We start from the raw sequence: 26,416 nt of genomic DNA, 5'->3' as shown, positions 1-26,416 counted from the left end.
AAATGATTTTGCCAGGGGGGGTCTGCAAATTTATAAATGGGTGTGAAAAAAAATGAAGACCTAAAAAAAGGTCCTCACTTTTGGAAATCGATTCTATCTAGTGTAAAACCAGTCTCCGAAAAAAGTGAGGACTAAAAAAAAAAAAGGTCCTCACTTCTGAAAATCGATTATATCTAGTGTCAAATTTTCCCAACTCGCTGGGGGGTCCACATTTTGGAATCCTCGAGGGGGGTAAAACCGGAATACACCCCCCCCCCCCTTGCACACGTGTGTTTATAACTATTATTCGTTATTGATACATGCCCTTCGTGTATGTATATATGTTCCATGACTGATATTGCTTTCAAAACACAATATCGATTGATTTGCCAAGTTTAAGCAGGTAGGAGAGCTAGTTCGGGAGTTTTTTTTAAAAAAAAATTCTGTTTGTTGAGGTATCCATCGAGAATCGAGATTATAATGCAACAATATCTTCTTAATTTAAAGTTTTCAAATGAAAATTAAAATTAAAATGAAGAAAAATGCTCTTAAAAATGGAAAATTTCTTAGGTTACAGTATTCGTTTCATGTAAATACATTTCACGTACTTGCAACGTCTTTCATAACCTTGTTATCGATTCGCACCTGCTTTTTTTCGTTCAACTGTGGTAAAATTTGCATATTTAATTATTTCAACTTGATACCATTCTTAATAACCAAAAATAAACAGATGATCAAAAAACTAAATGAAACGGAAAAACGCAAACGAAATGATGAATTCGATCAATTCAAGTGTTTCCAATAATAAAAGTTGAAGAAAACACCGTTTGTTATTGCCAAAAAGGTGTTATTGCCTAATTTTCAAGATACTTTTAAAATGAATAACAATAGTGATTAGTTTGTACTCTTTTTATTTTAAAAATTTCACATTTCCATTGATTTGGTATTAATTCGATACACGTTGTTTCATTTGATCTCCTTTTAACCGAGGCTTCAACAAAGGGGCTCGTTGATCAAAGAATTAATTCCACCAACGATTATTGTTATTAAGGTTGTTATTTAGATGGTTCATAGCTTCATTGAGACCGTTAGAAAAGTTATTCATAAGATTTCCGAAACTAATATAATTGAAATTATACCCAGTATTTGTCCCTAAGTTACTATTGAAATTGAAATTACCGCCCATAAAGTCATCATTCCAATTAGAATTATTTCCTGAATTATCAAAATCAGTTGATTGCACGTTGTTGGAAATAATGTAATTGTTGCCGAAATTCTGTTGACCGCTTCGTTTTGCGACCATTACTTCTCGTTGTCCGTTTATTATTTCCATAGTAACCGAGCAGAAGGTTTGATCTTCAACGCGGTTTTCCCGTTCAGCTTCTTCTTCAATTGCTAGTAACTGAATGAACTTGGTCTTCACGTCACGCTCCAATCTAAGGAATATATCGCATAGTCATATCAAATAAAACGTGTGGTTATTTCAAATTACTTACATAGTGTCTCTTGAAGTTAGTCCAAAGTGATAATCCGACTCGATTCTTTACATATTCAAAAAAAGAAAGAAAACAGATGGAAAAAATCATTTTCTAGTTTTGAAAAAGGAAAAAAAACACGGAGAACAACAATGTTTACCTAAATCCATTAATGTAAACGTCCTCGTTATTCATTTGAACATTCGCCATGCCGTTCAACGACTGCTGTACTATTTGCTGCGTTTCTTTGAAACTGAAGAATCGGAATTTGAAAATATATTCAACTGAATAATGTCATTCAAATGTGGATGTATCATATATGGTTCACTATAAATTACCGTTCTAAGCCGTAACGTTGAATCAAATACAAGCTTTTGATTGCAGATAAGTCCAGATTTGTTATCATATTTCCTTGTTCACATTCCACTGTCACATCATTGATCTGAGCATACAACAAGCCGCGCAACATTGCATTGAATTGAGCCGAACTAAAAATTTAATGGACATAATAAGTAAAATACACTGACATATTCAAATGAATCTATTGACTTACGGCATAGCACTCTTATCACTTGCAATTTGAACTCTGGAATAAATGCAAAACATTTATTAAAAATACATTGAAAAATAAATCAAAGTGTAGGGGATGAAAAAGCTTGATTGTATCTTACTGTGCATCTGAGATGCTTCCGGTCGCTGCGCATTTCTGATACAGTTCATAGGTTGATGGTGTTCGTATTACGATTTCGTTGTTTTTAATCATATATCCATTCGGTATTTCAACGAATTTGTGAACGATTGCCAGTTCATTAACGATCGCATTCGCTGAGATCGATGCAAATTTACCAATATAGACTTTCGGTCCGATTTTGGCATCGGAACCAATCGAAGAAAATTCATCAATAAGACTATCGGTTTGAATTTCGGCTCCGTTTGAAATGGATGCATGTTTATTCACTTTTACTCCGTTCCCGATTCGTACACTGTGCCCCGTATTTGCGAATTCAGAGAGAACACAGCCAGGTCCGATTGTAGTGCCAGTACCAATGTTTACAAAATTTGAAATGGTTACGACATTTGCGATAGTACAGTACTCAGCGATATTAGTATAGTTGCCGACATGAGTGTATTCTCCAATTGAAGAAGACCAACCGATAGATACGAAATCACCAATTTGTGCATTGAATTTTATGATTGCACTCGGGTCAATATTCGTAAAATTGCCTATAACGGCTGTACCATCACATTGTGCCCCCCACTCCACATTCTGAAACGGAAAACTCTGGAAAAACACACAAACAGAATAACCTCTTTACTTCGTTGAGATAAAGTAGACTTGAACATATTCAAAAGTATAGAATGTTTCCTTACCATTATTATTTGATATAAAAAAAACGCATGGAATAAGAACAGTTCTTATGTTGAGCACAGACGATTCAGTACACGAGCACTCGGTTGATTTGGTGACATTCAACGTATTTGGTAAGTAACACTAACTAAACAATGTGTTTTCATATAAAAATAACGTTCCGATGAAAATTGAATGAAATATTTTTGTTTCTTTCCAACAATCTCTAATTTTATGTCGTAAAACACTGAATCCTCGAATTTTTCAACAATCCCGTACAATATTACATTACAGATGAAGAATTTTGAAAAAAAAACAAATGCGTAAATACGAATAGTGTTGCCATTGTCACTCGTACGAAAGACGCGTTTCGGTTTGAATTCGCCGTATTACTGCAGTAATGCGATACAAAGAGTTTTGTTGGTGCACTGTTGACAGCTAGACATGATAGAATCACATTTTTGAGTAGTTGAACATATTGCATATTTTCATTTCATTCGGATTGTAAATTTTGTGCGAATTAAAGACACTGTGTTAATTGAACAGCCTCTTCATTGAACTCTTCTGTGTGTAAATTTTTGAATGCAAAGAGTTTATTGTTTGGGGTTTCTGTTCATCGTTCAACATCACACAGCTTGGAAAAGAAAAAAAGACAGAAAAAATCAATAAGACAATAGCTTTCGAAATCAAACTGAATCAAGAGTATTTAATGATTTTTTGCTTGCGACCAATGATATAAGAGGCCAATTACATAGGGAAATTGTTGGCCTTACACGACCACTGACAATTTCTTCTATACAACAATCATCGCTGTTATAAAAAAAAATTGGTTCTGATACGCATTGGTTATTTGTAAAAAATCTCATCGTCATTTGAAGCTATTCGAAGCAATTTATACGGTCATTTGTGAAATTTCGTTGCTATTCAACGACTTAATTATCCTCATTGCATAACGAAAAAAGAAACCATATGAAAATAGTGAGTATGGAAGGTGACGCCTGTGTAAATAGCTCTCAAAATAGTGAGGAGGCCCAAGACGAGATGAATAACTCCGCAGACGACCATAATAATGATGCTGCCGACAATCATTTGAGACAATTCGACGTTCTTGACGAGGTACAAGGAGATGACAGTGGCTCTGAAAATGGTGATAACGAGCAAAAGGGTAAAAAAAACATGATTTTAGATTGTTTTTTATTTTCATCCAATTACTGAGTAAACACTGTCTAATAGAATTTGACTATTCACAGAACTCGATTCAAGCGATTCTGATGTTGAGGAGATCGACATTGACAATTTGCTGGACGAAGGCCTGCCCGATGATTTGCGCGAAAGCAAGAAAATGCATAATTATGAAGAAAAGTCCAAGCTAGTTCTAGAAGGTATACACAAAACTACGTTCAAGAAGACTCACATCCGATTAATATTTATGCGATATTGTCGATTCAGAAAAGGGTAGAAATCATTTCGAGGTTTTGCCAGAAGGATGGCTTGCAGTGACTCACAATAGTGGGCTTCCCATTTATATGCACAAAGCATCCAGAGTTTGTTCAGTGTCTCGTCCATACTTTCTTGGACCAGGCAGTCTTCGGGTATGTTATTTTCCATTGGTAAAATTATTTTAAATCTTTTTCTTACAATACACTAACGATTCTTCTTCATGATTTATGCTTTTTCCAGAAACATCAAATTCCTGTGAGTGCGATTCCATGTTTAAGCTACAGGCGGGCGCTCGAAGAAGAGAAAAAACTGAAAGAAAGCGTTGAAAATGAAAATTCTGAAGTAACGAATGAAGAACAGGTTCAGAAGACTGCCGAAGAATCAAAGTCCGCATCAGATTGCCCATTTGCTAATGGTGATAATTCGCATGAGAACGATGAAGCGACAACGACACCAAACGAAACGAACAAAGATGATTGTGATGACAAACCTCCGCCAGCCAAAAAGCCACGTGTATTTGGCGCATTCAGCAATGCCAAAATTGAAACGGTTAAAGAAAATCTCAAAGAGCAATCGCTCACCGTTCAACAAATCAATGACTACTGCAAGAATTTGTTTATATTCAAAAATATTCGTGTGATGCGATTTACGTGAGTATTTCGCGTCATTCCAAATTGAAACTTCGAAATTTTATTTTTCTCATTCTTTTCATTTTAATTCACATTGTATTCATTTCAGATCGTGGTCAGCTCGTCGAAAGTTCACAAAGCACAAAAAGAATATAAAGAATTTGCAGCGACCAACTCTTCCCGATGGCACCAAATTGATAACATTTCCAATCATTGCGAATGACGCTGAAAAGGACAGCCGTGCCAAGAAACAGTACATCATGAATCCGAATGGAAAGAGCTACATTTGTATACTGCACGAGTATGTGCAGCATGCACTGAAGAAGCAGCCCACATATGAGTTTAAGGAATTGGAAAATGCAGCCACTCCATACGCTGCAACGGTGTCAATCAATGATTTGAAATATGGCACTGGGTTTGGAACAAGTAAAAAGCAGGCGAAAGCCGAAGCGGCTCGAGAGACGCTAGAGATTTTGATACCTGAAATGCGTGATAAAATTACTGCCGAAAAATCAAATACGAATAACAATGGAATGCAACCGTACAAAGATTTGTCTGTATTTGATGAAATACGAATTGAGGATCCACGTGTGACGGAATTCTGTAATAAAACCACTGAACCGACACCGCATGCCATTCTAACGACTTGTCTTCAACGTAATTTTGGTCTGGGCGATATTAAAATTGATTATCAAGTCAATACCGGGCGACATAAGCTGAACGAGTTCACCATGACTGTGGGAAAACACAAGAAAACGGTGATTTGTCGCAACAAACGTGAAGGCAAACAAATCGCCTCTCAAGCCATTTTACAAGTATGTTTCAGAAAGATTGCCTTGTCATTTTGAATGCCTTTCGAATAATTCTCTTAAAATACATTTGAAATCAAATACTAAAACCCAAATTCCATTACCACAGATACTTCATCCACACATAAAAACCTGGGGATCATTGCTTCGTCTCTATGGTAATCATTCGGTGAAGAGTTTCAAAGAGAAAAAGCAAGAGGAACAAGAAATTACCGTGTTACAGAGCAAAGCTGCCATAAATCAACCAAACTATGCCATTTTGGACAAATTAAAACTAGAAATGACGAAGCTGATGGAACGTCAAGCGGCCGTTCAACCAATCGGAAAATGGGCACCAGCTGAAATAAATTTGCCACTTGCATCTTGTTCCAATTTAAACAACGTAGAATTGTAAACGGAAATACAATTTGAATAGTTCATGTTTATTTTTTATATGATTTTTCGTTTTGTTTCGATCCTTCGTTTCCATTGATTTTGACCGAAATTGTACGAAAAAGAAAATAAAGAGGGAGACAAAGAGGGAGAGAACCTTTCAAATGTCAAAAAATGACGTTGCTTTGTTTTAACACCGCACTCTGTGTGACAAGTGGAACTCAAATGTAGCTCACAAGGCCGAGTGTTAACGGTAATTTATCCATTGCCAAAATTAAAATGTGTGTTGCTGTCAAACACATCAGTTTTTGCGTCGCAGTAAATTGGTAGATATCAAACAGCAAACACCGTTTCTGTTGGTGATTGATTTTGGAGACACATCGAAAATGTTTCGAAGCGAACCATTGATTTGTCTTTATCTTGACAATGTGCCCGACATTCAGAAAGCAATCAACATGGGAAAAAAGACAACATACGATCGAATTGTGCTACGTGTAGCAACTCCACAGTCTGGACAACGTGGTAACGATAAAAATGGAAACAAAATTAAACCATTCACACGATCGGATCTATTGCTGAGCGGTGAAGAATGGCGCAGAAACACCATTCTAAAAGTTGGCGAATTTGGTGATTGTGAATCACGGTGTAAACACGTTCAAAAACAATCGATACGCAATTTGAATGAGGAAATTAATTGGGCCAAGCATTTGGACAGCATTGTGTGTGTCACTATCACGTTGTATAACGACGAGTCGTTCAATATGGCACGACAATTGCTGGAAAAATTCGACCAAGGAGGCTGTGTACTGGCCGAAATGACAATCGTCGACAAATCATTCTTTACGCAAAACTATAGCAAAGACGAAAAAACGATCAAGCAGTCACAGGCCAGCACAATGGTATGGCAACGGTGGAACAAATTCCGTCTGTCCATCGATTTTGATAAATACTTCAAGGTAATTTCGAGTTTGAAAGGAATAGGCACACAGACGGAAAATGGTGTTTCATCTGTCATTGATCATCATCAACAATATACGCGTTTTAAGGCGCATTTCTTTCATTTAGATTCGAAAATTGCGTTGAATGGACATTCAAATTTTCTTAATCTATTTATTGCAAAGATCGCTTTGGAGTTGACTCCGACCATGCCAAACGAGTGTGAATTGCGGCGATGGTTTGCGGAACCAGTTGAATTGATAATCATTCCATCGAACATGTTTGAGCTGTCAAACAACAATAATCAAATCAGCTTGAAGGAATGCTATCGATATGTGTGTCAGGAATTTTGGAATCATACCAGTGCCAGTTTTGCTGTTCGTTGCACGTATGATGATCCTTGGATTGATAACTACCCGAAAATCCTTCGTAGTGCTCTGGCGGTGAATCGTTTCAATGGTGTTAAACATGAGTATGTTCAACTGATGACTGTTCCAGCAATAGATACTGTGTTTATTACTTTATAAAGTTCATGTGTTCTTTCCGTAGATGCAATTATTTCAGTGGATTCGGCTTGAAATTGCCATTGACACCAGATGACCACATCAACAAGTGCGCCAAGTATCATGAAAAGATGCACAATGTTTATGCCAAAGCGATTCGCTTGGCAATTGAAGATCGACTTCAAATAAACGACAAGGTTCTTATTTTAATCAATTCTATGATTGGTGCTGATTTCTACCATTTTTTACATTACTCTGACTAGGTCCGTTTGATGATTTGTGGTGCTAATGGGTGGAAATTGCTTGAACCAGTGATGGCCATCATTGACAATTCGAAAACCGTCGAAGTGTTTGTCTTTGATGAAGATCCCTGTGCACGAATTTCGATAAAGGAAGCCATCGAACATTTGTATGCCGACCGAAGTAAGATGTCCATGGGTATTTCGAATCAAATAGATTTTTCTCTCATAAAATAACGAATTTCTCATGTTCACAGATACAAAAATTACCATTTTGGCTGATGCAAATGCCGAAGAGTATTTCGCTGAGATGGATATTGTTGTTTCGATCACTTCGAGAGCGATTTATGAGAGTCAATGCTTGCAATTCAATTTTAATCGAGTTCACGAATACATTCGACCAGATGCGATTTTCATACCCGGTCAATCAAGCATCTCCATTGTGCCGATAACATGTGCGCTGGCCTATTCTACGCTACATGAGGGTGCATTGAAATTCAATCACAGAAACTCCGCGCATGAATTACAAAGTTATGAAATACGAGCACAAATCGTATGCCCGCTGTATACTCGAAATTTTTATGAGTGTGCCGATGCGCATGAGTTGTTTTCATTCAAATACCAATGTTCGTACAATGATCGAAGTATTCGTGTTACAACTGACAGTCGCACGAAGCGTTCGGAATTCGTTTTAGATCGTGAAGCGGTAGTCACAGGTTTTGCTGGCTATTTTCAAGCCGTAATGTACAAAGACGTAACATTGAACAATCGAACCATGTTCAATAATCACAACATCGGCTGTATCCCAATGGCGTATTTCCCATTGAAATGTCCCCAGACGTTGAGTGCACAGGAAAAACTGAAAACTGCCTTTTGGCTGCATATCAATGCCGATAAACAGGAATGTTGGTATGAATGGCACACCATGGCACCCATTCCAACATCGTTCCAGAATTTAAAAGGCGACTCATATACTCTACGTCATTCGTAAACCATCGCAACATCAATTCAAACATTACACATTTTTGTTTAATTTTTTTTTCTCTATTTTATTCACATTATTTAAGCCTTAATTTAGTGGAATTTCAGAGCTCATTCCGAGTTCGACCATTTACAATTTTCCTATTTATATTAAGAAATCAAATATTTTTTGCCGTACGTCTGAACCTTGCGTTCGAATTGCGGCGATTTGATCGCAGTATTCTGTGTATAAAATGGATTCAGCGAATGTTTCAGATACACTTCGTACACATCGTTGAAGAAGTTCTTTATTCCCTCATCATTTCGATTGTCATGGACAATGATGAATCGAATCTGACTAGCGGTTACAAATGCTGACACAAACCATTGATTGAATTTGTCGATCGACTTCAAATACATGTTATTCGTTTTCCATTTGTGCTGATTTGAAAGAGAAAAGACATTTATGAAAATGTTATATTTCGACAGAGATTATGAAGAAGAAAAGCAAATAAATAGTACCTCATCAACTAAATCGAGTGCGGCATGTGCTATAAATTGATTCAGGTGGCGATGGTCGTCTTTCTATAGGTAATATCAACAAATAGACATGAAAATTTACCCAAGACTCATCGGTCATAAAGAGTTGACACAATTATCAAATTTTACCTTTGGCTCTTTGCTGCTGGTGAATTCAGTTTCGAAAATTGGATTATCGTGTTGGCCAACGATAGCAAAATAATAACTTGTTGCCATGATTTTAGCTAATTTTTTTGATGAGAAATCTTCTTTATTTACGAAAAACACCTATTTCTTGTTTATGTGGTATATTCGTTTGACGTTTCTCTTGTGGCTGCGTGTTTGACATTTCAGTTGACAGTTCGGATGTAAACAGTAGACAACACTCAAACTAAACCGCCAGATGGTTTTGCAATACGCGTTGTATGTTTTGAAATTAAAAAAATTTTGTTTCTGAGAACCGATAGAAGAACAAAGTGACTATAAAAATGGCCAATCGACCACTGGGTAAGTATTTATTCTTTCAATCTTCCAAATAGAGTTGAAATTAGAGCCTCAGATTGGATTTATTGCAGATAAAATCAAATTGGAGAATGATTTGTTCTTGGAAATGCTTGAAGTGTACATCAATTCGATTTTGTATGTGCGCGAAGTGTACCCGGCTGCAATATTCACGCGGCGTCGTGTGTACAGTACAGCTGCGTATATTTCAATTTTTCCACCGTTGAGCCAATATTTGTTGAATATATTGAAAATGGCTCAAGAGCTAAAAGCGGCCAATAAATTGTTCCAGGTCGAATTGATCATTTTCGAAAGGGAAATCGACCTTTTCGGAACACCAGACGATGAAGAAGTCATTGAAAGATACATCTTTCGAGTGGAACAAGACGAAAATGAGGACAAAAAAGAATTAGACATCGATTTGTACATCATACAGTTTGAAGAGGAGCTGCGTCGTGGACTTATTCAACTTGAACAAACGGCCAAGAATTTGAAACGTTTGAACACCGACTGTTGCGGTTTTCGCATTCAACTCGAAACCACCGAATCGTCTTACGTTGATATCGTGAACAAGGAAAATTCAAAATCAGAGGTAATTGATAGTTATTGAAACAGAATGTTCTTATTATTATATTCATTGTCTCGTGTTCATTTTCACCTTGCCTTCTACTTGCTTAACGGTAATGAATATTTGTAATTTTATAGAGTTTTCCCTGGGTTGTGGCACGCGACAAATACAATGAAAATGTTAGCACACCTTGGCAAATGAATCCCGTTCTTCAGGTCAACCCATTCAGTCTGTTGCTGCTAACATCGAAAAAATCATGATTCATGTATATATAAGCGCGTTTTTCTTGTTTCTTAAGAACTTGGATAAATAAAACTTGTCATAACTCTGAAATATAAACAATAAAATTGTTTGTATTCCATTAAGAAAGCAAATGAACGTCGACAGTTGAGCTGTTGAGCATTTACAAAGGCTTCATTTTAACATTGCCATCATATGGAATTTGCATGTCAACCGAATGTTAAATATGCAAATTTCATTTATACAACGAAGTCACTTGCATTTTACTCTTTCAGTCCCATGATGTTACGGTGCGTTAAACACTCTCACGCGCGGAAATGTTGAACAGCACACTTTATATACTGTGTTAACTACAATACAAACTTTTAAATTAATACTTCACCATCGCACACACAAACAAACACACAGTATTCAAATTCAGGCGCCGTAGTTCAAATGAACAACGAGTTGTACACAGTGAACAAACCGACTGTCAAAATACACGACTACATACGCAGCACTTGTATTGCGAACTACCATATCGCATTTACCTTTGTACGAAACAGGACAGAGCAGCACGGAAAGCTAAATACACGAATATCAAGTGGAAAAAAAAACACTTGAAAACTACAACAGCCATAAGACATTCTTCTTTTTACTCGTTATAACAAAACCATTTGTATAAAAAAAAGTTGTGTCGAGCAATGCTTCCATTGTCCATGTTCGCCATTCGTACGAGCAACAGCGTGCTGAAGAAAACCACACAATTTATTGCATTTCAAAATAACCAGCGATTTATTACAACTACAAAAATGGTTCAAATTAAAGTAAGTTTTTCGTTATGTATTTCAATTTGATTACATTTTTGTTGCTAATCTTTTTTGCGTTGAAATATTTACACAATTGAGTCGCAAAATTTTGGATGCGTTTTAACGTAGGCACATTTTTTTTTTTTGGGCAAAAATCCATTTCGTCCAAAATGTGTCCAATTCAATTTTGTGTAGAACTTTTGACATTGAAACATACAATTAAATTACGTAATCTATCATTTTTATACAAGTTTAGAGTTGCTATCGATAAGATAACATATAATTTGACATTTCTAGGTTGGTGACAAGATCCCAAGTGTTGATTTATTTGAAGATTCACCGGCAAACAAAGTAAATATCGCTGATTTGTGTGCCAACAAGAAAGTCGTTTTGTTTGCTGTGCCAGGAGCCTTTACTCCAGGTTGTTCAAAGGTAAGTAAAAATTGGTGTATTGCGTTGCAGAAAAAAGAACGACAATCGCTTTTATTGACATCCAGCTTGTTTGTGCGCATTTACTTGATGTTTTTTTTTTTTCAAGTAAAGAGAAGAAATGTTAAAGTTAACCTAAAAATAAATAGGTTATACTGTATGGAAAGTACATCGATTTTGTTTGTCATGTTTTTTTTTCTTTGTCGGGAATGTACAAGATATTTTTTTTTTCAATTTTTATCAATTATTCAAAGAATTTCCACTTTATTACAGACCCATTTGCCAGGCTATGTTGAAAAGGCCGAATCGATTAAATCGAGCGATATCGATGAAATTGTTTGCGTTTCGGTAAACGATGCATTCGTAATGTCAGCATGGGGAAAAGAGCAAAATACAGGTGAGTTAATTGATTGAAGCATGAATAATTTCTCATGCTAACTCTGTGCTTTTCTTGTTCTTTTTCTCTTTACTTCAATCAGCTGGTAAAGTTCGCATGTTGGCCGATCCAAGTGCAGCATTCACAAAAGCAGTGGATTTGAGTGTTGACCTGCCGCCATTGGGTGGACTTCGTTCGAAACGCTATTCGATGGTTGTAGACAACGGTGTTGTTGCCGAATTGAACGTTGAACCAGATAACACTGGTCTCTCTTGCTCATTGGCTGATCGTCTTAAGCTCAATTGAACACACCGCCAACACAACAATAGCACCAAAAATAACCAAATAAAAAAAACACGAAGCTATGAACTGACCCTATCAGAATGTTGGGATAGTCAACAAAACTATATCAAAACCAATACAATTGGCTTCTTTTCGAAAGTAATTCTCTTCTGGCCTTACCTGTACTCCCATATTTTTTAGTCAGTCTTTTGTATTTGTGTATATCAAATAAACACGCATGCATTTAATTGGAAAACCAACTTGTTTATACATTTACAAAGATCGATAAAATCACAATGGCTGATTGGCACAGATAGCACAGCTGACAGCGTATCGATTCATAATCGAAACACTTCACAATTACTGTTTCGTATTTTTTTCCTGTTAATGGTAAACGGTTTGGAATATCCTCAATAAATTTTTTCGAGAGGTTATGTTTGGTTTGGTTTGGTTTCACATGCCCATTGGATTTACAATTACAATCAAAAGGTAATGAATCATTATTACACTCAGACTTGTAAGTCGATTCTTAATGTGGTTTAGCGATGGATTCAAGGTAAAATCGGCAATGGAAATTCCTAATTGTATAGTATCATACTATGCAACCATTGTGTCACACTTTATCATGCCTCAGTCAACGTTTCTTTCGGTGTATTTCTTAGTTTTGCATAAATAATATATTGCCTACCGTAAATTTAATAATAAAACGCTTTGGAATATTCTCCATGCAGTATTGAGCTAAATAAATAATAATCATGAATTCGAAACAAACAGTATGAAGTAAATAAAATGAAGCGGGCTGATAGCAAAATCGTAATTCCACATGAAAACCGATTACGTGATGGGTAAATCAAATGTTTTCACAGGCTATCTTACTCTAAGCGACTCGCTAGCTGTATTATCAAACAAGGTCAAATCATTGCACTCACATTTTTTCAATTCGATTTCATCATTTTACTTTGATGTGAGTTTACAAACAGATTTTAACTGAATCTATAAAATATACGTTGAAATTATCGTCAAAAGGAAAAGTTTAGAAAAAAAATATCGTCATTATATAATTTTACAACTATCCAGTAGTTGAATTACAATTTAGATTTTCTTTTTGAGTTGACTGAGTTGGGTCAGACAATTGTCACGCCATTCACGTCGCGCTGGCAGTTTGTTTATTGGGCACATTTCCTCCAATTGTTTTGCAATTTCAGCAACAACAGGACCTTCCATTTTTGGAATTTCACCAAACGTTTGGCTGACCTGCATTTGAATGAAAAAAGAGTATGTTTATCAAGAATTCATAAAGAGACTGGACCGTTGAATATCGGTGCTTAGAAACAACATCAAAATAACATTATTAGGCGAAGTTGAAATCATGAAATTCATTCATATCTTACATCATAAATGGATTGGTGGTACCGATCGCAATAGTTCGCCCATCCTTCGGCATTCAAGTGGGCAGTTTCAAGCGGTCCCAAAAATGCGTATCTCATTCCCAAGCCATCGGACATAACTGAATCAATATCACGAACATTCAACACACCGCTGGCAACTAAACGCCAGACTTCGTTTAATATGGCATACCTAGAATGAAAAACATCGTAAATTTTAATTATCTGGAGCTTTAACAACCAATATGGCAAAGTAATCATAATAATGATGTTAAAAATAAGTATGGAAAACCCTTACTGCACTCGATTAACAGCAAAACCTTCAATTTCTCGAGTGAATAGAACGGGTTTTTGGCCAACATCCAGCAACAGTTGCTTGGTTTTGAGTGCGATTTCTGGTTTTGTCCATGGTGCTGGCACAACTTCAATCAGTGGTACATAGTACGGTGGGTTAACAGGATGCGCGATGATCACTTGGCTTTTGCGTTTCATTTCAGCACTTAGCACAGACGGCAAAAACGTCGACGTCGAACTGGCGAGAATGGTTTGATCTTCGAGGATAGCATCCAATTGGGCGTAGATTTTTCGTTTGAGCTCAATATTTTCTGGGACGCATTCTTGAATATAAGCCGCTCCCTTCACCAATTCCTTAATATCGGTGGTGCCAGTGATACATTTGAATTGCTGTTGGGCTGTTAAAGTGCCACGCAATATATTCTCTTTTTCCAACTGCTTCAATTCATTTTCGATACGCTTGAGTGCACCACTAATTTGCTCAGGTACAATATCGTAAATCTGCACTTGGTAGCCAACACTTGCAAATATCATGGCCCATGATCCACCGATCAAACCACTACCGAAAATTCCAATTTTCTCATTTTTTACCGACATTCTGACTAAAAAAATTTTTTTAAAAAAAGACAACACTCAACAAACTTATTCAAATTGCACTTGATGGGTGTGACCCTTTCAACGATACTGTCACGACAATTCTGCTGATTTCCTCGTGAAGTCGCAAAATATATAGCTAACATATGAAGCAAACGCATTCGAAAAGAATAATAATAATCATTCGTATCAGTGCAGGAACTTTGTTTTCTGATTAAATTTAATCGTCGTACTCTTGTAATTGCCTATTTGCAGAGCTGTTATAGGCACTGCAAAAGTGCGGGCACTTGAATCGGTGCGGCACCGAGCTCTTTTTGAAAGTATAATTCTTGAGTATTTTTGAAATTTTTTCAAATTTGCTATTGTTTTAAAGAAATAATATGATTTTATATTGCTGAAAAAAATATTAAATTATAAATTATCGAAATTTATTTTTTGTGATTGTACTAGGTGCGGCACTCAAAATTTAAGTGCCGGCACCGATTGGGTGCCTATAACAGCTCTGCCTATTTGGATCCTACTCGCTTGCAAAGCGGTTAGGAACAGATAATTTCTAGTGTATGGACTATGGAGTAAAAATGTTTTTGTCATTGTTCATTATCAAAATTAAACGGTAAAATATTTATTTCAATCTCTTATCAACGGAAGAGATTCAAATTCTCCCGGCTTGTATACAAAAAACAATCATTACGGCCAAGCAATCTGTTGTCCCTTTTGATATGAATGAATACATGTGTCCTTGTAGTTGTAATTAGTTTTAGGTATGAAAATACTGATACCAGTTTGTTGAATTTTTGTTGTGTCTTGTCTAAAAGTCTTTGTTTACCGCAGAACCGCCTATCAAACAAGTGGTTTTTCTACGTCTTTTGCCCTTATCATCATAAATTCATTCAATAAGAACTTTATTATGTAATAAAAACAGGCGAGCAATAATGAGCCAGTCACCAAATGCTAAAATTTCAGTTTGTGACTGTGTCATTTTGGCTTAATTATTATTGATGCGTTGTGTTGCACAATTGCTACCGTATGAAAGTTAAAAATAGATCTACAACGAGGTGATAACACCACAGAGGGTCTATCATATTTTCATTTTGTGCAAGTAATTGTTTTGATATGTTGTTTGAAAATTTTTGAGATGATTGTTTTGCTTAGCAAAAACTCCACTCCATTTGATTTGATAGGGTTGTCGTTGAGTACGTCGAAAGTGTGGCGGAAGCGACAATATTAAACGTGCTGGATGTTACGAAGCAGCGCAAACATTGAATAGGCCATTCGAACGGACTAATTTTTCAAGAAAAAATGTTCATTTAGAATTAAATTTAGTTTTTGTCAGAACGATGAATTTTACCGATAAAAATTTATTCAACTCAAATAATCCGCCAGCATAAATCCGAATTGGTCTGCTGGTTCCTTGGACGAACATCAAAAGCAACCGTTTGAACTATGGGCTCTGTTCAATCGAATTTGAATGAAAAGCGGCTTCAGTGAGCCTAATACTTTTGTATAACAAAATCGATCGAAGAAACAACGTATAGATTACGTATACGATTTCAATGAACATGCACAGAAAGAAGATAATAATGAATGCAAATGTCGAAAACTCAGACTAAGTAATCTGAAAGAAATATTATCTCAGGTTCATAGAGCTAGAGACAATTTGAGCACGGAGATTTGGAAAGCACAAACGCACAAAATGACGCCACTCACGCTGAATTGAAACAGATATGCCATCGACATGGTGTCTTCTAATAAATCACCGAAACTGAAAGACGAAGAACTTTTATAAGGAATTAAAATTACCTCAGAATATTTTCACATCGTTTACCTTAAACAAGTCTAGAATGTCTTGACACATTTGATCAATTCAGGGATGGCATCGACAGCTCGTGAAGCATTTGAAGATGTTGACGCTGTTCCAGCTGTATCCTTTTGTATTTCTTCTGATCCAAGATTTCTAAGCCTCGATGATAACACATCAATAATCATGATGATGCCATACGTATCCGAGGCGAAAAGAGCAAGGACCAAAACCAAGCCAGCAAATCCTTGAAATACGAAAACTATCCAAAATATTATACGATTTTCACTGATTTCACCCGGAAAAAATGATGTTGATGGCCAGAACATTTGTTCACTACCGTGGAAAATAATTTGAATAGCTAGTGAAATCCAGGCAAATATATAACAGATGGCGAAACCATAAGATTTGTACCCTTTTTTATATTCGAGACAGAGCAAATCAATAATTCAACTGTGTATATTTTAATCACTCTCAAAGATCGATTAAACGCTCAAAGGCGACAAAAACAATTTACAATATTTCAGGCCGGGTAAGCAATTATTATTTGAATGGTAAAGGTCGAAATATTTCTTTTTTTCTTCAAATTGTATGCGATAATTTCAATTTCGTTCTAGAAATTAGTGTCTGATCGCATCTTTAAATGTGTAAAACCAATTCGAATGGTTCCCACGTTTAATAGTTTGCCTACACTCAATTCCAATAAGCTTCTATCACGCCATTGTCTCACTCTTCAAGTTTAATTAGAGAACAAATTTCTTCCAATTGCGTTGTGATTTCAATTACCATATTGCTTTACATTCGATGGTTTTGATATGAACGAGGATTTGGACATGAGCTACGTTACCAATCGATGACACAAAGATTTACTATACTTCTCGCAACGAAACTTTGCCCAAAAGCGTATATTGAATCGAAAATTAACACACGATAAGCTTCAATCATCTCAAATCTCTTGAATTGTCTACAGATTACAAGAAACTATAGTTTCCATTATGATATGCTATAGCTTACATCAATGGACAAAGCAAATACCTTAAACTACACTAAAGAATAATTGAAAATCGCCGCTAAATTTAGGAGAAAAATACGTTTATTGTAATATAATATATTTGTATGTTACACTCAATTCGATTACATTATTGGTGTGAATATTCATAGGTGTTTCAATTTCTGTGAGATTTGAGAGTTGATTTTATCAAAATCCGAATTTAAAACACTATGTAATTTGTATGTGTGTGCAGTTATTGTGTTTTAATGTTTGTTGTATCGAAGTGCATTCAATAAATCATTCTGATAATAAAGTTTGTTCTCTTTGTTTTTGTTTTGGGGGCGGAAATAAACTTTAATAATCAATATTTTGATACATGACATGATACACAAATTTGCACATCTAGACAGGACATTGAGTTTAACTATAACATCGAATTAGTTTGTGTTGAAGACCAAAAAGACAAAATCAAAGATGCTAAATGACGAATAAAAACATCAATAAAATTCTCTGGTTAATAAATGGATAAAAGGGGATGAATTTGCTGGTACCTTTTGTAATATATAAATTTAACTGGTTGGAAATTGATATAGGTATATAAATATATACATAAAAGCATATGCATTTCAATTCTGGTTAATAACTTTATAAATATTTGTGGGTTTGGTTATTCATTTATATAGTGTTTTGTTTGTTTTTTCTTGTAGATGTTGATTCGCAACATGATGAATCTCTTCAAAATGCATGCTGTCCTCACGATAAAACTGGCTTGTGTTTTGCAAATATATATTATCGTCAATTTTGGAATAAATAGTTTACTTAGTATTTTGTTTTTATTTTGTTTTTTTTTTTTTTGGTTTGATAAAAACCAAAATATTTGAAAAAACTTTTGAAGATTTTTTTAAAATTTTGGCTTCATATATATATAAAATAAATATTATGTTTGAAAATTGGAAATGTTGTCTTTTTTACTTTGTTTCTTTTGGAAAAGCGAATTGAATAGAATAGACTGAATAGCTAATTCAAAACGACCAATTACAATTGTTAAAAAAGATGGCAAATTTCTAATTTAAAAACACAAATATATAGATCCTTCATAAATTCCAATTTCATTAGAACTCACCTAACCACCACCTCTGAAATGGGTAAAGGAGGCGCAATCAAAGATAGAATAGTTTTGACATAAATCAATCCCAATGAATTTGGAATTTGTAAGGACAGGGCATGAATAAAAAATTGATAAACAAACTACTAAACATAAATATGGCGAGAAGACGATTAATCAAATATCAAGATGGTTTCAATTATTATACTTAAAATACATTCGAGCTCATCTGTTCTTGTTGATTGATGTCAATCGATTTTTGTGTTTTACGGCTAATTTCAAATAATTTTTTTTTCTTCAAATATATAAACTCAGTGGTTTGTTACTGGTTTATTTTTATGTGTTCTTTTTTTGGTATGGTTAAATTTAAGTTATGAGACACTTTTTGTGTGGCTTCTAAAAGAGGTGAGATTTCAGATGAGAGTTCATTTTCCAATCATTTTTTCCTTTGTCATTGTTTTTCTCTTTCTTTATTGAATAAAGTTTATTTTTATTCGTTTGTTGTTGTCAGTGCATGTCATGATGTTCCGTTGGATTGATTTCTTCTTCTTCTTTCAATTTTGTTGAGAATCACAACGGTATCAGCCGCAACAAAAAGAATAATTTCGAAATAAAAATCAAAAAATGAATGAAAATCAAATGGAAATGTTTTTTTTTGTGGCTGGATTTTTTTTTCTTCTTTTTTTTTTTTTAAATACAAGTAAAGGTTAAATTTCGACAAAAATCTGGATTTCGAATTTTCACATTCACAAAACAAAACCAATAATTGGTGAATGAATAAATAATAAAAGCAATTACTGTTGTGCTTATATCATTTTGAAAATAAACGTGGAAATCCGAGTTGCAAACTCGTCAACGACAAATGTCGAAAAATTAAAAAGAAAAAAAAATGAAAATCGAACATTCAACTTAACGATAGATTTAGAAAAAATGGAAAATACGTTTACAAAAATAGCAAAAAATGAGACAGTATCACAACGGTAAACCGCAAGGGGGTCTCATCACAAATTAGGGAAATTATAAGTAGAATTTATCGTACTCGCAAATCGATGGCTTGTTACACAGTGTGCGGCTGAACAGCTTGTGCTGAGATGCCAAGTACGATTCGGATGTTGAAAGTGGTTCACCGTTGCGTTTGATCACATTCGAATTTCTTTCTTTATTGAATGTGACAAAAAATGGATATTTGTTGTTCAATCCAAAAATGCCATCAACCAAATCCCAATGATGTCAATATTACTTATGGAATGGGTTGATAGTGGCAAACAAATGGCGCGTGTTTCACGTCAAAATGTTTGTATGTTGTTGTTGGGTTGTTGATAAAAAGCCTTCTTTAAAATATATATGATCAACATTGTTCTGGTTGTTTTGATCTCTTCAAACAATAATTTGTCTCTTCGAATGAATCGAATCAAACATATTTTCGTTTTCAATTTCTTTTAAATGAAGAGTTTTATCATCAGGGTTTTTGTTTTTGCTTTTTGTTGTTGTTGTTACCGAAAGTGTTTTATTAGTTTCAAAAGGTGCGCCTTTCACTTCCAATTCAATTTAGGTGTGTTGTTGTTGTTTGAGTGGAATTGAAATCGCAGTGTAATTTGTTTTTTGGGTACATTCAATTACACTACCATCATTCACTGGTTATGTTTATATGCACTGATGAATTTATCATCAATTACTTATTTCATTTGATTACACAGTTATATAAATACTATACAATGCAAGCGTAGAATGTGGACCATGGCTACATACAGGCGAAAATGATGCATCGACCAACGTCTTCCTTCTTCACAATCAAATACACTGACAAACGCAACACATTTGCATGTATTTAGCCATGCTCTAGTATGTGAATCTTTCATTTTATGATTTTTTGTTTACTTCTGGTTAATATTGATTATAATTTTCATATGCTGGTTAATATATATTCATATAATTTATATGTAGAATGAGGAACTTAATGTCTATGTTTACGCCTAATTTAAATAAAACGAAAATGTCGGTGAGAGCAGACATCGTTTAACCTGTTTTTAGATAAGCCAATGGTCATCAACGTAAAGTCCGGGTTAAATTTCATTAAATATCAAATCATTGTCCGTTATGAGATCATCATGGTCAAGTCATCAAAGTTCCAGAGCAGTTTATATCTTGTTTAGAAGTAGTAATGGCCCTTTTTTGCGGCAATTGGTAGTTTTTGGCCCGTCAAAAATGGATTCTCTTCCTTCGTTCAGCACAAACAATAATGAAAATTGAAATTAATTAAAAAACTCAAACATAATGACAATAAATTGCAATCAAACCCGGTTTTAATTAAACTTACTCAACTCTAACTTTAATAAACTGGGTTTATAAAATTAAATTGAATGAAGAGAATAACTTCTAAGTGGATAAACTTTGCTAAAAAACATATAAAAACTACACGTAGCTCACCTTATAGCCCTGGTATTTTTTAGCCATAAAGTTCTTATCGCCAAACTGTCGTGCCAAGAAACTTTCGAGGTCGGAGTTCATTTGTCGGATGCCTTTGCTTGAATCCTTTGGACCGGGGCAATCGAACATATGTTCACCGTCACACATGCACTCTTGTGCCGCCTGATAATCGCGGCTGAATGCGGCCGTATTTTCGAAGTCATTTATGCATCCTTGTTCTTCAGAGTAACCAACGGGGCATGGATTGGGCGGGTTACAATAGGCTGGCAGAGAAGCATCTGTTTTTGGTTTTAGCTTGAAGTATTGTTGTCCGACTTCGCCCTGACCCCCGGTCACAGCTATATGACCTATATATTCGAATGAATTTGGTATTTTTTCAACTCTCGTTTCATTGGACACAATTTGTTGCGCAAACACACATTCAAAGTGACCAAATGACTTACCAAAAAGTGACGAGTGTTCTAAATATTCCTGGTCACGCATGCTTGGATGGCCAGTGCGTTCACCATTCAATATAGAATCATAGTCCAATTGTTCGGCTTCGAGGTCTTTTGTTGCACGCGCCATCAATGATAATCGTGACGGCATTTCCTTTACGGGCAAATCGGGCATGGGTTCAAGGTACGAGTCGCTAACATCGCTCAAACCCTTTCCCATACGATTCACAATTTCGTGCAACAAAAGATCCGATATATATGGATCCTGAATGGAAACAAATAGCTTTTTTAAATATAATTTTGACACTAAATTGAATCATTTATCGGCATCGTCATCATCGTAGGACCTACCTTCACGGCTTGTGTGGATAGGTATCCATCTGCGCCAAATGTTGAAAAAACGGCACAGACAAACAGGACCACTAACGTGTTAACATATCGCTTGTGCATGTTGCACAAAGCAATTGGTTTACGAACAACTGTTGCGGAAAATGAAAGAATCGTTCGATTTTATTTCGAGAAACTAATTATCGACTGTGTCAGGCCGAGAAAGAAAGGCAATCAATCAACAGTGAATGATAAATACATCAAGCTATATATTATTTATGAAAATGTTAGCGTTTATTTATGCCAACATTATGTAATCGATTTGTGAGGCAGCGTTATTCAATTACGGTTTTACGATTACATTTGTATTAGCCTGAAAAAATAAAGTTGAAAGCTGAAAGTGGTACGAACGCAAAATACAAAGAAAAACATTGGGTAGTTTTTCGGGTTTCACGGCACCTGTTGACAATATGTTGACGTATGTCGTTGTGCAGAACAGGAAAAAAAAAGAAATCTCAACGAATCGAGTGATATATAATTTGAATGTGGAAAGAAGCCACCCTTCATGATTACTATTTGTATACATATATGGTGCGGAATGATACAATGAACGCGCGTCTCTGCATGTATGCTCTAGACTTTCAAGTATTTGATGTATCATGCTTTCCATTCATGATGAACAATCGGCGCTGTAATTTCCATACGACGCAGCCCTTTTGAAATGTCTCACACGAGCCATAGCGAAAAGTAAATTGTACATGTATGACAATAATGGATTCTTTGATTATCCAAACACTGTGTTTACGATAAAAAGTGGTATTTGCATTTGCTAATTCAATAAAATAAATATATACATTTATTTGAATGGAAAATCGATAAAATTGACGTTGGAATTTGACGTCATTCGCTTTAGTATTTTTCTCAAACAGATTTCTCTCTAAACACTGAATTCCGGAACGTTTCCGTCAAATTTATTTACAATATGTTTGAAAAACTAGTCAAAAAATGGCACACTTTAACACTTTTAACCCAAATTCGTGTGTTTTTCCAAGTAATTTCACGCAGCTTATGTATACTAATTTTCACGGGATGGAAATTAATAATTAAACCATTTTTATTGCACTTTCTATCTCGAATCAAACACAAATTGCAAATGAACAAAAACCAAATGCTATGAACGAAATACTTGAATTTGACTTACATTTCTGTTGAGTGTTGATTTTACTTTTCGCCTGCACAAAAAAGGAAATCAAAGGAAAAAAGGAACTGTGTCTCCGCTGTCATGAAGCAACAGCAGAGTTATGAAATTACTCCACATCACCCGATTGACATTCTGCTGTGGTAGATAGCAAAATGTGTGGGATGAAAATTGTGGTGCGCGCGCGTTACATTTACAAGCACCAAAAAAACACAACAACAATGCTTACAATTCTGCATGAATGAATGAACGATGACGTAGACACGATGGATGGATGGTTTGTGTGAATTGCGAGTGGTTTGCATGCTGTGTTTGCTGTACAAATGACGCGCTATTTTCCTTATCTTCTCTCACATATGGACGGCATGCTAGGCAAAATTCGCCGAAAATGTTCTTCTTAATTGAAAACTCGTGCAATGGAAAATTAGGTCATTTTTTCTGGAGAAAATTGGATGATTTATTTGTAAAATAAAAGGAAACTTAAGAACATTTCTCAATAAAATAGCAACAACAACTTTGTGATTGCATCATTGATTGTCTGAATATATTTTTTTTTTCAAGTGGAACATATGATGATTCAAACTGTATTGCAAAAATAATCCAAGCCAATCAATCAATCAATTACTTTGCTACTTAAGCCATTCAAATACGTCGATAATGGATTTGATTCATAAGAAAATCAAAAAAAAATCCGATCGATAGCGCAATATGTAGGTGGTTTTAATCGGCTGCTGTGGTGCCGTTCTTCTTGTATGTGCTGGCAATGTTCTTAATTTTTTCCATTTTCTTTTGCAGTTCTTCGGAAATGAGCTTGGTGTCGTCCGATTCTGACAATAGTTTCAATACCAAATCATGGAATTCCGTCAATGCCGAGCTCTGTTCAGGAGACAATGACGGTTGAAGGAAACTCAATATCGATGAAACAAATTTTCCAGAAGCGTGCAGCATACATTGCGTCGAAATGGTGAAGATAACAAGCACGGCCAAATGAAGACTGAGCGCTGGGTCATTACATTTTGATAATTGCTCTAAAAGCGCGTGTTTGTGACACAATATCAAATTTCTGCGAATGAAATAAAGAAAAGCACACCATTCAGAAACGTACTATATAAAATGAATAGAAAAAATTTCCCATTACGTACCTGTCTTTCTTCTTATCAATTTTTTTCAATATCATGCCACATGCCTCAAGGGCGTTTTCTGCTGCTTCCAAGAACTCTTCGATTGATGTACCGGCAATGGCTTTATTCAGTGCCGTCAACGCTGCTTTGTATTCTTGACCTGTAGTTCAAAGAAAAAAAAACTCTGTGATTTATTTCTAAGAAATGTTTTTTGTTTGATAAACAGAAGTGGAAAATATTTACCACAGTCCTGTGCAATTTTCGCTCGTTGCTCGGGCTTTAAGTTGACGTCGACAAAGTTGAGGTTGCATTCGCCAGCAACATAGAAAAAGATATCGTTGCAAACATCAGTGCCGTGAGTTTTGAGCAAGTATTTCACAAGTTGACCTTGCAAATCGGCCGATAACAAATGCAGCCCTTTTTCATACAAACGAACATTAACCAATAGCTCGTTCAATTTTGTTTGCAAAGCAGCGTGAGTTTGACGTTGATTTTGGGTGGTGTTTTGCAATGAAATCTCGTAGAGTTGATGGGCAATTTCGAGCGATAATTTTGTTAGTGATGGATAGTATTGTTTTGCTATGAGTTCGCTTAAATCATCCAAACCTTCGGGTTCGAGTTGCTCGTCCAGAATGTGCTTAATTTCTTTCAGCGAAATCAATTCGATGGTTGGTCCCTCTTTCTTTTTGCTATTAAATGTTTCTTCTTCGGAATCCGACTGATGTCCACGATCGCTGGCCCGATACAATTTCTTTGTAGACTTGGTTTTTGTTTCACGTCCTTGAGCACCGCCGCCACTTTTGCCTCCAGTTGCCTTGCGACGTCTTTCATCCTTCCGATCTGATTTGCGATCCGATGTGTCGATATCAGCATTTCGACCGGAGCTCATTTGCTTTTCAGCGATGTATTGTTGATATTTGCCCGTTTCAACCGATTGTTTGGCATTTTTCTCAATCAATTCATGGCATGGTTTCAGCAAACCATCAATGAACTGCGTAGTTAAAATGGTTGTACCGAATAATAGTGTTTGCTTCTGTTTGATTGGTGTGAGTACGGCATCAATGACACCTTCAATATCCTCTTCGGACATAATCGATGGTAAAATCGAACCCACATCCAAATATGACCCAGTTGAAATGCATTCATCCAGCGATGATTCAATTTGATCGAGAATCCGTTGTCCCAAGCAACATTTTGATAAGAATGTTATCGGTTCATTGCCAACGGTTCGTTTTATGAAACCCTTGGCATCGGACACTCCCAATCGATTAACTGCATCATATTCCAAGTAGAAGTTTTGTTTATAGAATGATTCGACCCACTCACGCTGGTTTTTCGTATACACGTGCGGAATATACTGAGCACCATGTTGTTTTGATGTAAGCACACCAGCCGGATTCACTTCATTGAATAAGGTAAAGAAAATACGTTCTTGCACACCAATTTGCTGAATGATTTGGGCGGTCGATGTTGGATGGGTTAGAGCAAGCAAACCGCCACGGATTTTGGCTTTGCACCGTGAAATGTAGGTCGGAGTAAAGAAAATGCGAGAATCAGTCGAATCTTGTCGTCCTTTAATCAGTTTGCCCAAGTATTTTTCCATCACTTGAGCCAACAAAAACTCCGATGGCAAATCGAATTGAATGGTCAAGTCGGAGACGGAAATTTCACCTTCTACAATAAAATGAATCTTTTTAGTTCGAGAACAAGAAATTATTTAATAAATTTTAGATGACCTTGCGCTAATTTTTCATTGATCTCAATGGCGATCCTTTGCAGGTATGTTTCATCGATAAGTTGGCCCAAGATTAAGTACAAATCATCACGCTCTTTTGAGATTCGCTCAGCGATCGTATTGATGTGAAACAGGTCAACATTTAATATTTGTGCCAATTCAACCAAATTAACACGGCCACCGTGCACATAAAGCTCATCTTCCACCTCCTTTTGCAGGTGCTCCGGCGTGATGTATTCCTTGCCATCGGTCGTATATACCACATTGATAAGGCCTTGTTTGATCAACAATGAAACGACTTCAACACAATTTCGTTCCGAAAGTCTATCGATAAGACGAAAAAAATGGATTCGTTCGTTAGTTTTTCTTCTGTTTTCCCTTTGAATTATTCCTACCTTTGCAATGTTGAAGACAATTGCACCTTCTGAAAATCGGAGGCCAATCTTCGAATTTCATCCCAGTCTGAAGACATTTTTTTTCTTCTTTTCAATAATAATTTTATGCACTCCAATCTATTCGGAATTAATTTGTCGTGGCAAATTCCGTCAGTTTCACTGCAGTCGATGTCAAAGAAAGTATTTGACATTTGACAACTTTTTGCTATTATAACG

At 35.7% G+C, this 26,416-nt stretch overlaps 9 protein-coding genes across 12 annotated transcripts; 4 read left to right on the top strand and 5 right to left on the bottom strand.

Annotated features, from left to right (window-relative positions):
• Nucleotides 1–873: 873 nt before the first annotated feature.
• Nucleotides 874–2,973, bottom strand: LOC129573370 (putative uncharacterized protein DDB_G0267716). Its single transcript, XM_055453862.1, has 7 exons — nucleotides 2,826–2,973; nucleotides 2,126–2,736; nucleotides 2,008–2,040; nucleotides 1,793–1,942; nucleotides 1,615–1,707; nucleotides 1,476–1,520; nucleotides 874–1,415 (listed from the first exon to the last, which is right to left on the bottom strand). Exons 1-7 carry the CDS (start codon nucleotides 2,826–2,828, stop codon nucleotides 1,001–1,003), a joined length of 1,350 nt encoding a protein of 449 aa, XP_055309837.1. The 5' UTR covers nucleotides 2,829–2,973; the 3' UTR covers nucleotides 874–1,000.
• A 123-nt stretch (nucleotides 2,974–3,096) lies between these two features.
• LOC129573158 (microprocessor complex subunit DGCR8) lies at nucleotides 3,097–6,114 on the top strand. The gene is made up of 6 exons (XM_055453483.1): nucleotides 3,097–3,967; nucleotides 4,053–4,184; nucleotides 4,252–4,394; nucleotides 4,483–4,892; nucleotides 4,981–5,686; nucleotides 5,790–6,114. Exons 1-6 carry the CDS (start codon nucleotides 3,772–3,774, stop codon nucleotides 6,072–6,074), a joined length of 1,872 nt encoding a protein of 623 aa, XP_055309458.1. The 5' UTR covers nucleotides 3,097–3,771; the 3' UTR covers nucleotides 6,075–6,114.
• A 63-nt stretch (nucleotides 6,115–6,177) lies between these two features.
• On the top strand, nucleotides 6,178–9,225 carry LOC129573061 (protein arginine N-methyltransferase 5-like). 2 transcript variants are annotated; one of them, XM_055453364.1, is made up of 5 exons: nucleotides 6,178–7,008; nucleotides 7,174–7,460; nucleotides 7,538–7,688; nucleotides 7,755–7,914; nucleotides 7,988–9,225. In XM_055453364.1, the coding sequence occupies exons 1-5, from the start codon at nucleotides 6,439–6,441 to the stop codon at nucleotides 8,719–8,721; spliced, it is 1,902 nt and encodes a 633-aa protein (XP_055309339.1). In that variant the 5' UTR covers nucleotides 6,178–6,438; the 3' UTR covers nucleotides 8,722–9,225. The 2 variants fall into 2 exon arrangements, with proteins under 2 accessions (XP_055309339.1, XP_055309255.1); XM_055453280.1 differs by having other exon boundaries at nucleotides 6,296–7,008; nucleotides 7,755–7,929.
• LOC129573671 (probable trafficking protein particle complex subunit 2) lies at nucleotides 8,778–9,592 on the bottom strand. The gene is made up of 3 exons (XM_055454575.1): nucleotides 9,360–9,592; nucleotides 9,213–9,275; nucleotides 8,778–9,131 (listed from the first exon to the last, which is right to left on the bottom strand). Exons 1-3 carry the CDS (start codon nucleotides 9,444–9,446, stop codon nucleotides 8,862–8,864), a joined length of 420 nt encoding a protein of 139 aa, XP_055310550.1. The 5' UTR covers nucleotides 9,447–9,592; the 3' UTR covers nucleotides 8,778–8,861.
• On the top strand, nucleotides 9,577–10,625 carry LOC129573574 (DNA polymerase zeta subunit 2). The gene is made up of 3 exons (XM_055454291.1): nucleotides 9,577–9,716; nucleotides 9,785–10,302; nucleotides 10,416–10,625. Exons 1-3 carry the CDS (start codon nucleotides 9,698–9,700, stop codon nucleotides 10,536–10,538), a joined length of 660 nt encoding a protein of 219 aa, XP_055310266.1. The 5' UTR covers nucleotides 9,577–9,697; the 3' UTR covers nucleotides 10,539–10,625.
• A 400-nt stretch (nucleotides 10,626–11,025) lies between these two features.
• Nucleotides 11,026–12,649, top strand: LOC129573614 (peroxiredoxin-5, mitochondrial). Its single transcript, XM_055454434.1, has 4 exons — nucleotides 11,026–11,324; nucleotides 11,604–11,738; nucleotides 12,009–12,132; nucleotides 12,215–12,649. The coding sequence occupies exons 1-4, from the start codon at nucleotides 11,202–11,204 to the stop codon at nucleotides 12,415–12,417; spliced, it is 585 nt and encodes a 194-aa protein (XP_055310409.1). The 5' UTR covers nucleotides 11,026–11,201; the 3' UTR covers nucleotides 12,418–12,649.
• Nucleotides 12,650–13,323: 674 nt separating this feature from the next.
• On the bottom strand, nucleotides 13,324–16,423 carry LOC129573304 (lambda-crystallin). Its single transcript, XM_055453727.1, has 3 exons — nucleotides 14,077–16,423; nucleotides 13,785–13,971; nucleotides 13,324–13,647 (listed from the first exon to the last, which is right to left on the bottom strand). The coding sequence occupies exons 1-3, from the start codon at nucleotides 14,667–14,669 to the stop codon at nucleotides 13,486–13,488; spliced, it is 942 nt and encodes a 313-aa protein (XP_055309702.1). The 5' UTR covers nucleotides 14,670–16,423; the 3' UTR covers nucleotides 13,324–13,485.
• A 1,116-nt stretch (nucleotides 16,424–17,539) lies between these two features.
• LOC129573446 (neuroendocrine protein 7B2) lies at nucleotides 17,540–23,107 on the bottom strand. Of its 3 annotated transcripts, none has more exons than XM_055454061.1 (5): nucleotides 22,953–23,106; nucleotides 21,776–21,903; nucleotides 21,431–21,707; nucleotides 20,988–21,334; nucleotides 17,540–20,778 (listed from the first exon to the last, which is right to left on the bottom strand). In XM_055454061.1, the coding sequence occupies exons 2-5, from the start codon at nucleotides 21,872–21,874 to the stop codon at nucleotides 20,710–20,712; spliced, it is 792 nt and encodes a 263-aa protein (XP_055310036.1). In that variant the 5' UTR covers nucleotides 21,875–21,903; nucleotides 22,953–23,106; the 3' UTR covers nucleotides 17,540–20,709. The 3 variants fall into 3 exon arrangements, with proteins under 3 accessions (XP_055310036.1, XP_055310132.1, XP_055309951.1); XM_055454157.1 differs by having other exon boundaries at nucleotides 21,431–21,689; XM_055453976.1 differs by having other exon boundaries at nucleotides 20,419–21,689; nucleotides 22,953–23,107.
• Nucleotides 23,108–23,381: 274 nt separating this feature from the next.
• LOC129572993 (E3 UFM1-protein ligase 1 homolog) lies at nucleotides 23,382–26,404 on the bottom strand. Its single transcript, XM_055453160.1, has 5 exons — nucleotides 26,201–26,404; nucleotides 25,807–26,129; nucleotides 24,314–25,744; nucleotides 24,092–24,230; nucleotides 23,382–24,012 (listed from the first exon to the last, which is right to left on the bottom strand). The coding sequence occupies exons 1-5, from the start codon at nucleotides 26,389–26,391 to the stop codon at nucleotides 23,670–23,672; spliced, it is 2,427 nt and encodes an 808-aa protein (XP_055309135.1). The 5' UTR covers nucleotides 26,392–26,404; the 3' UTR covers nucleotides 23,382–23,669.
• Between the last annotated feature and the right edge of the window lie 12 nt (nucleotides 26,405–26,416).

This window comes from Sitodiplosis mosellana, unplaced genomic scaffold (genome assembly GCF_009176505.1).
Source record: "Sitodiplosis mosellana isolate CC-2019 unplaced genomic scaffold, AAFC_SMos_1.0 Smas_scaffold_1, whole genome shotgun sequence".
Taxonomy (NCBI): Eukaryota; Metazoa; Arthropoda; class Insecta; order Diptera; family Cecidomyiidae; genus Sitodiplosis; species Sitodiplosis mosellana.
Note: the sequence above shows the minus strand (reverse complement) of the source record. Positions and strands in the feature narration are given on the sequence as shown.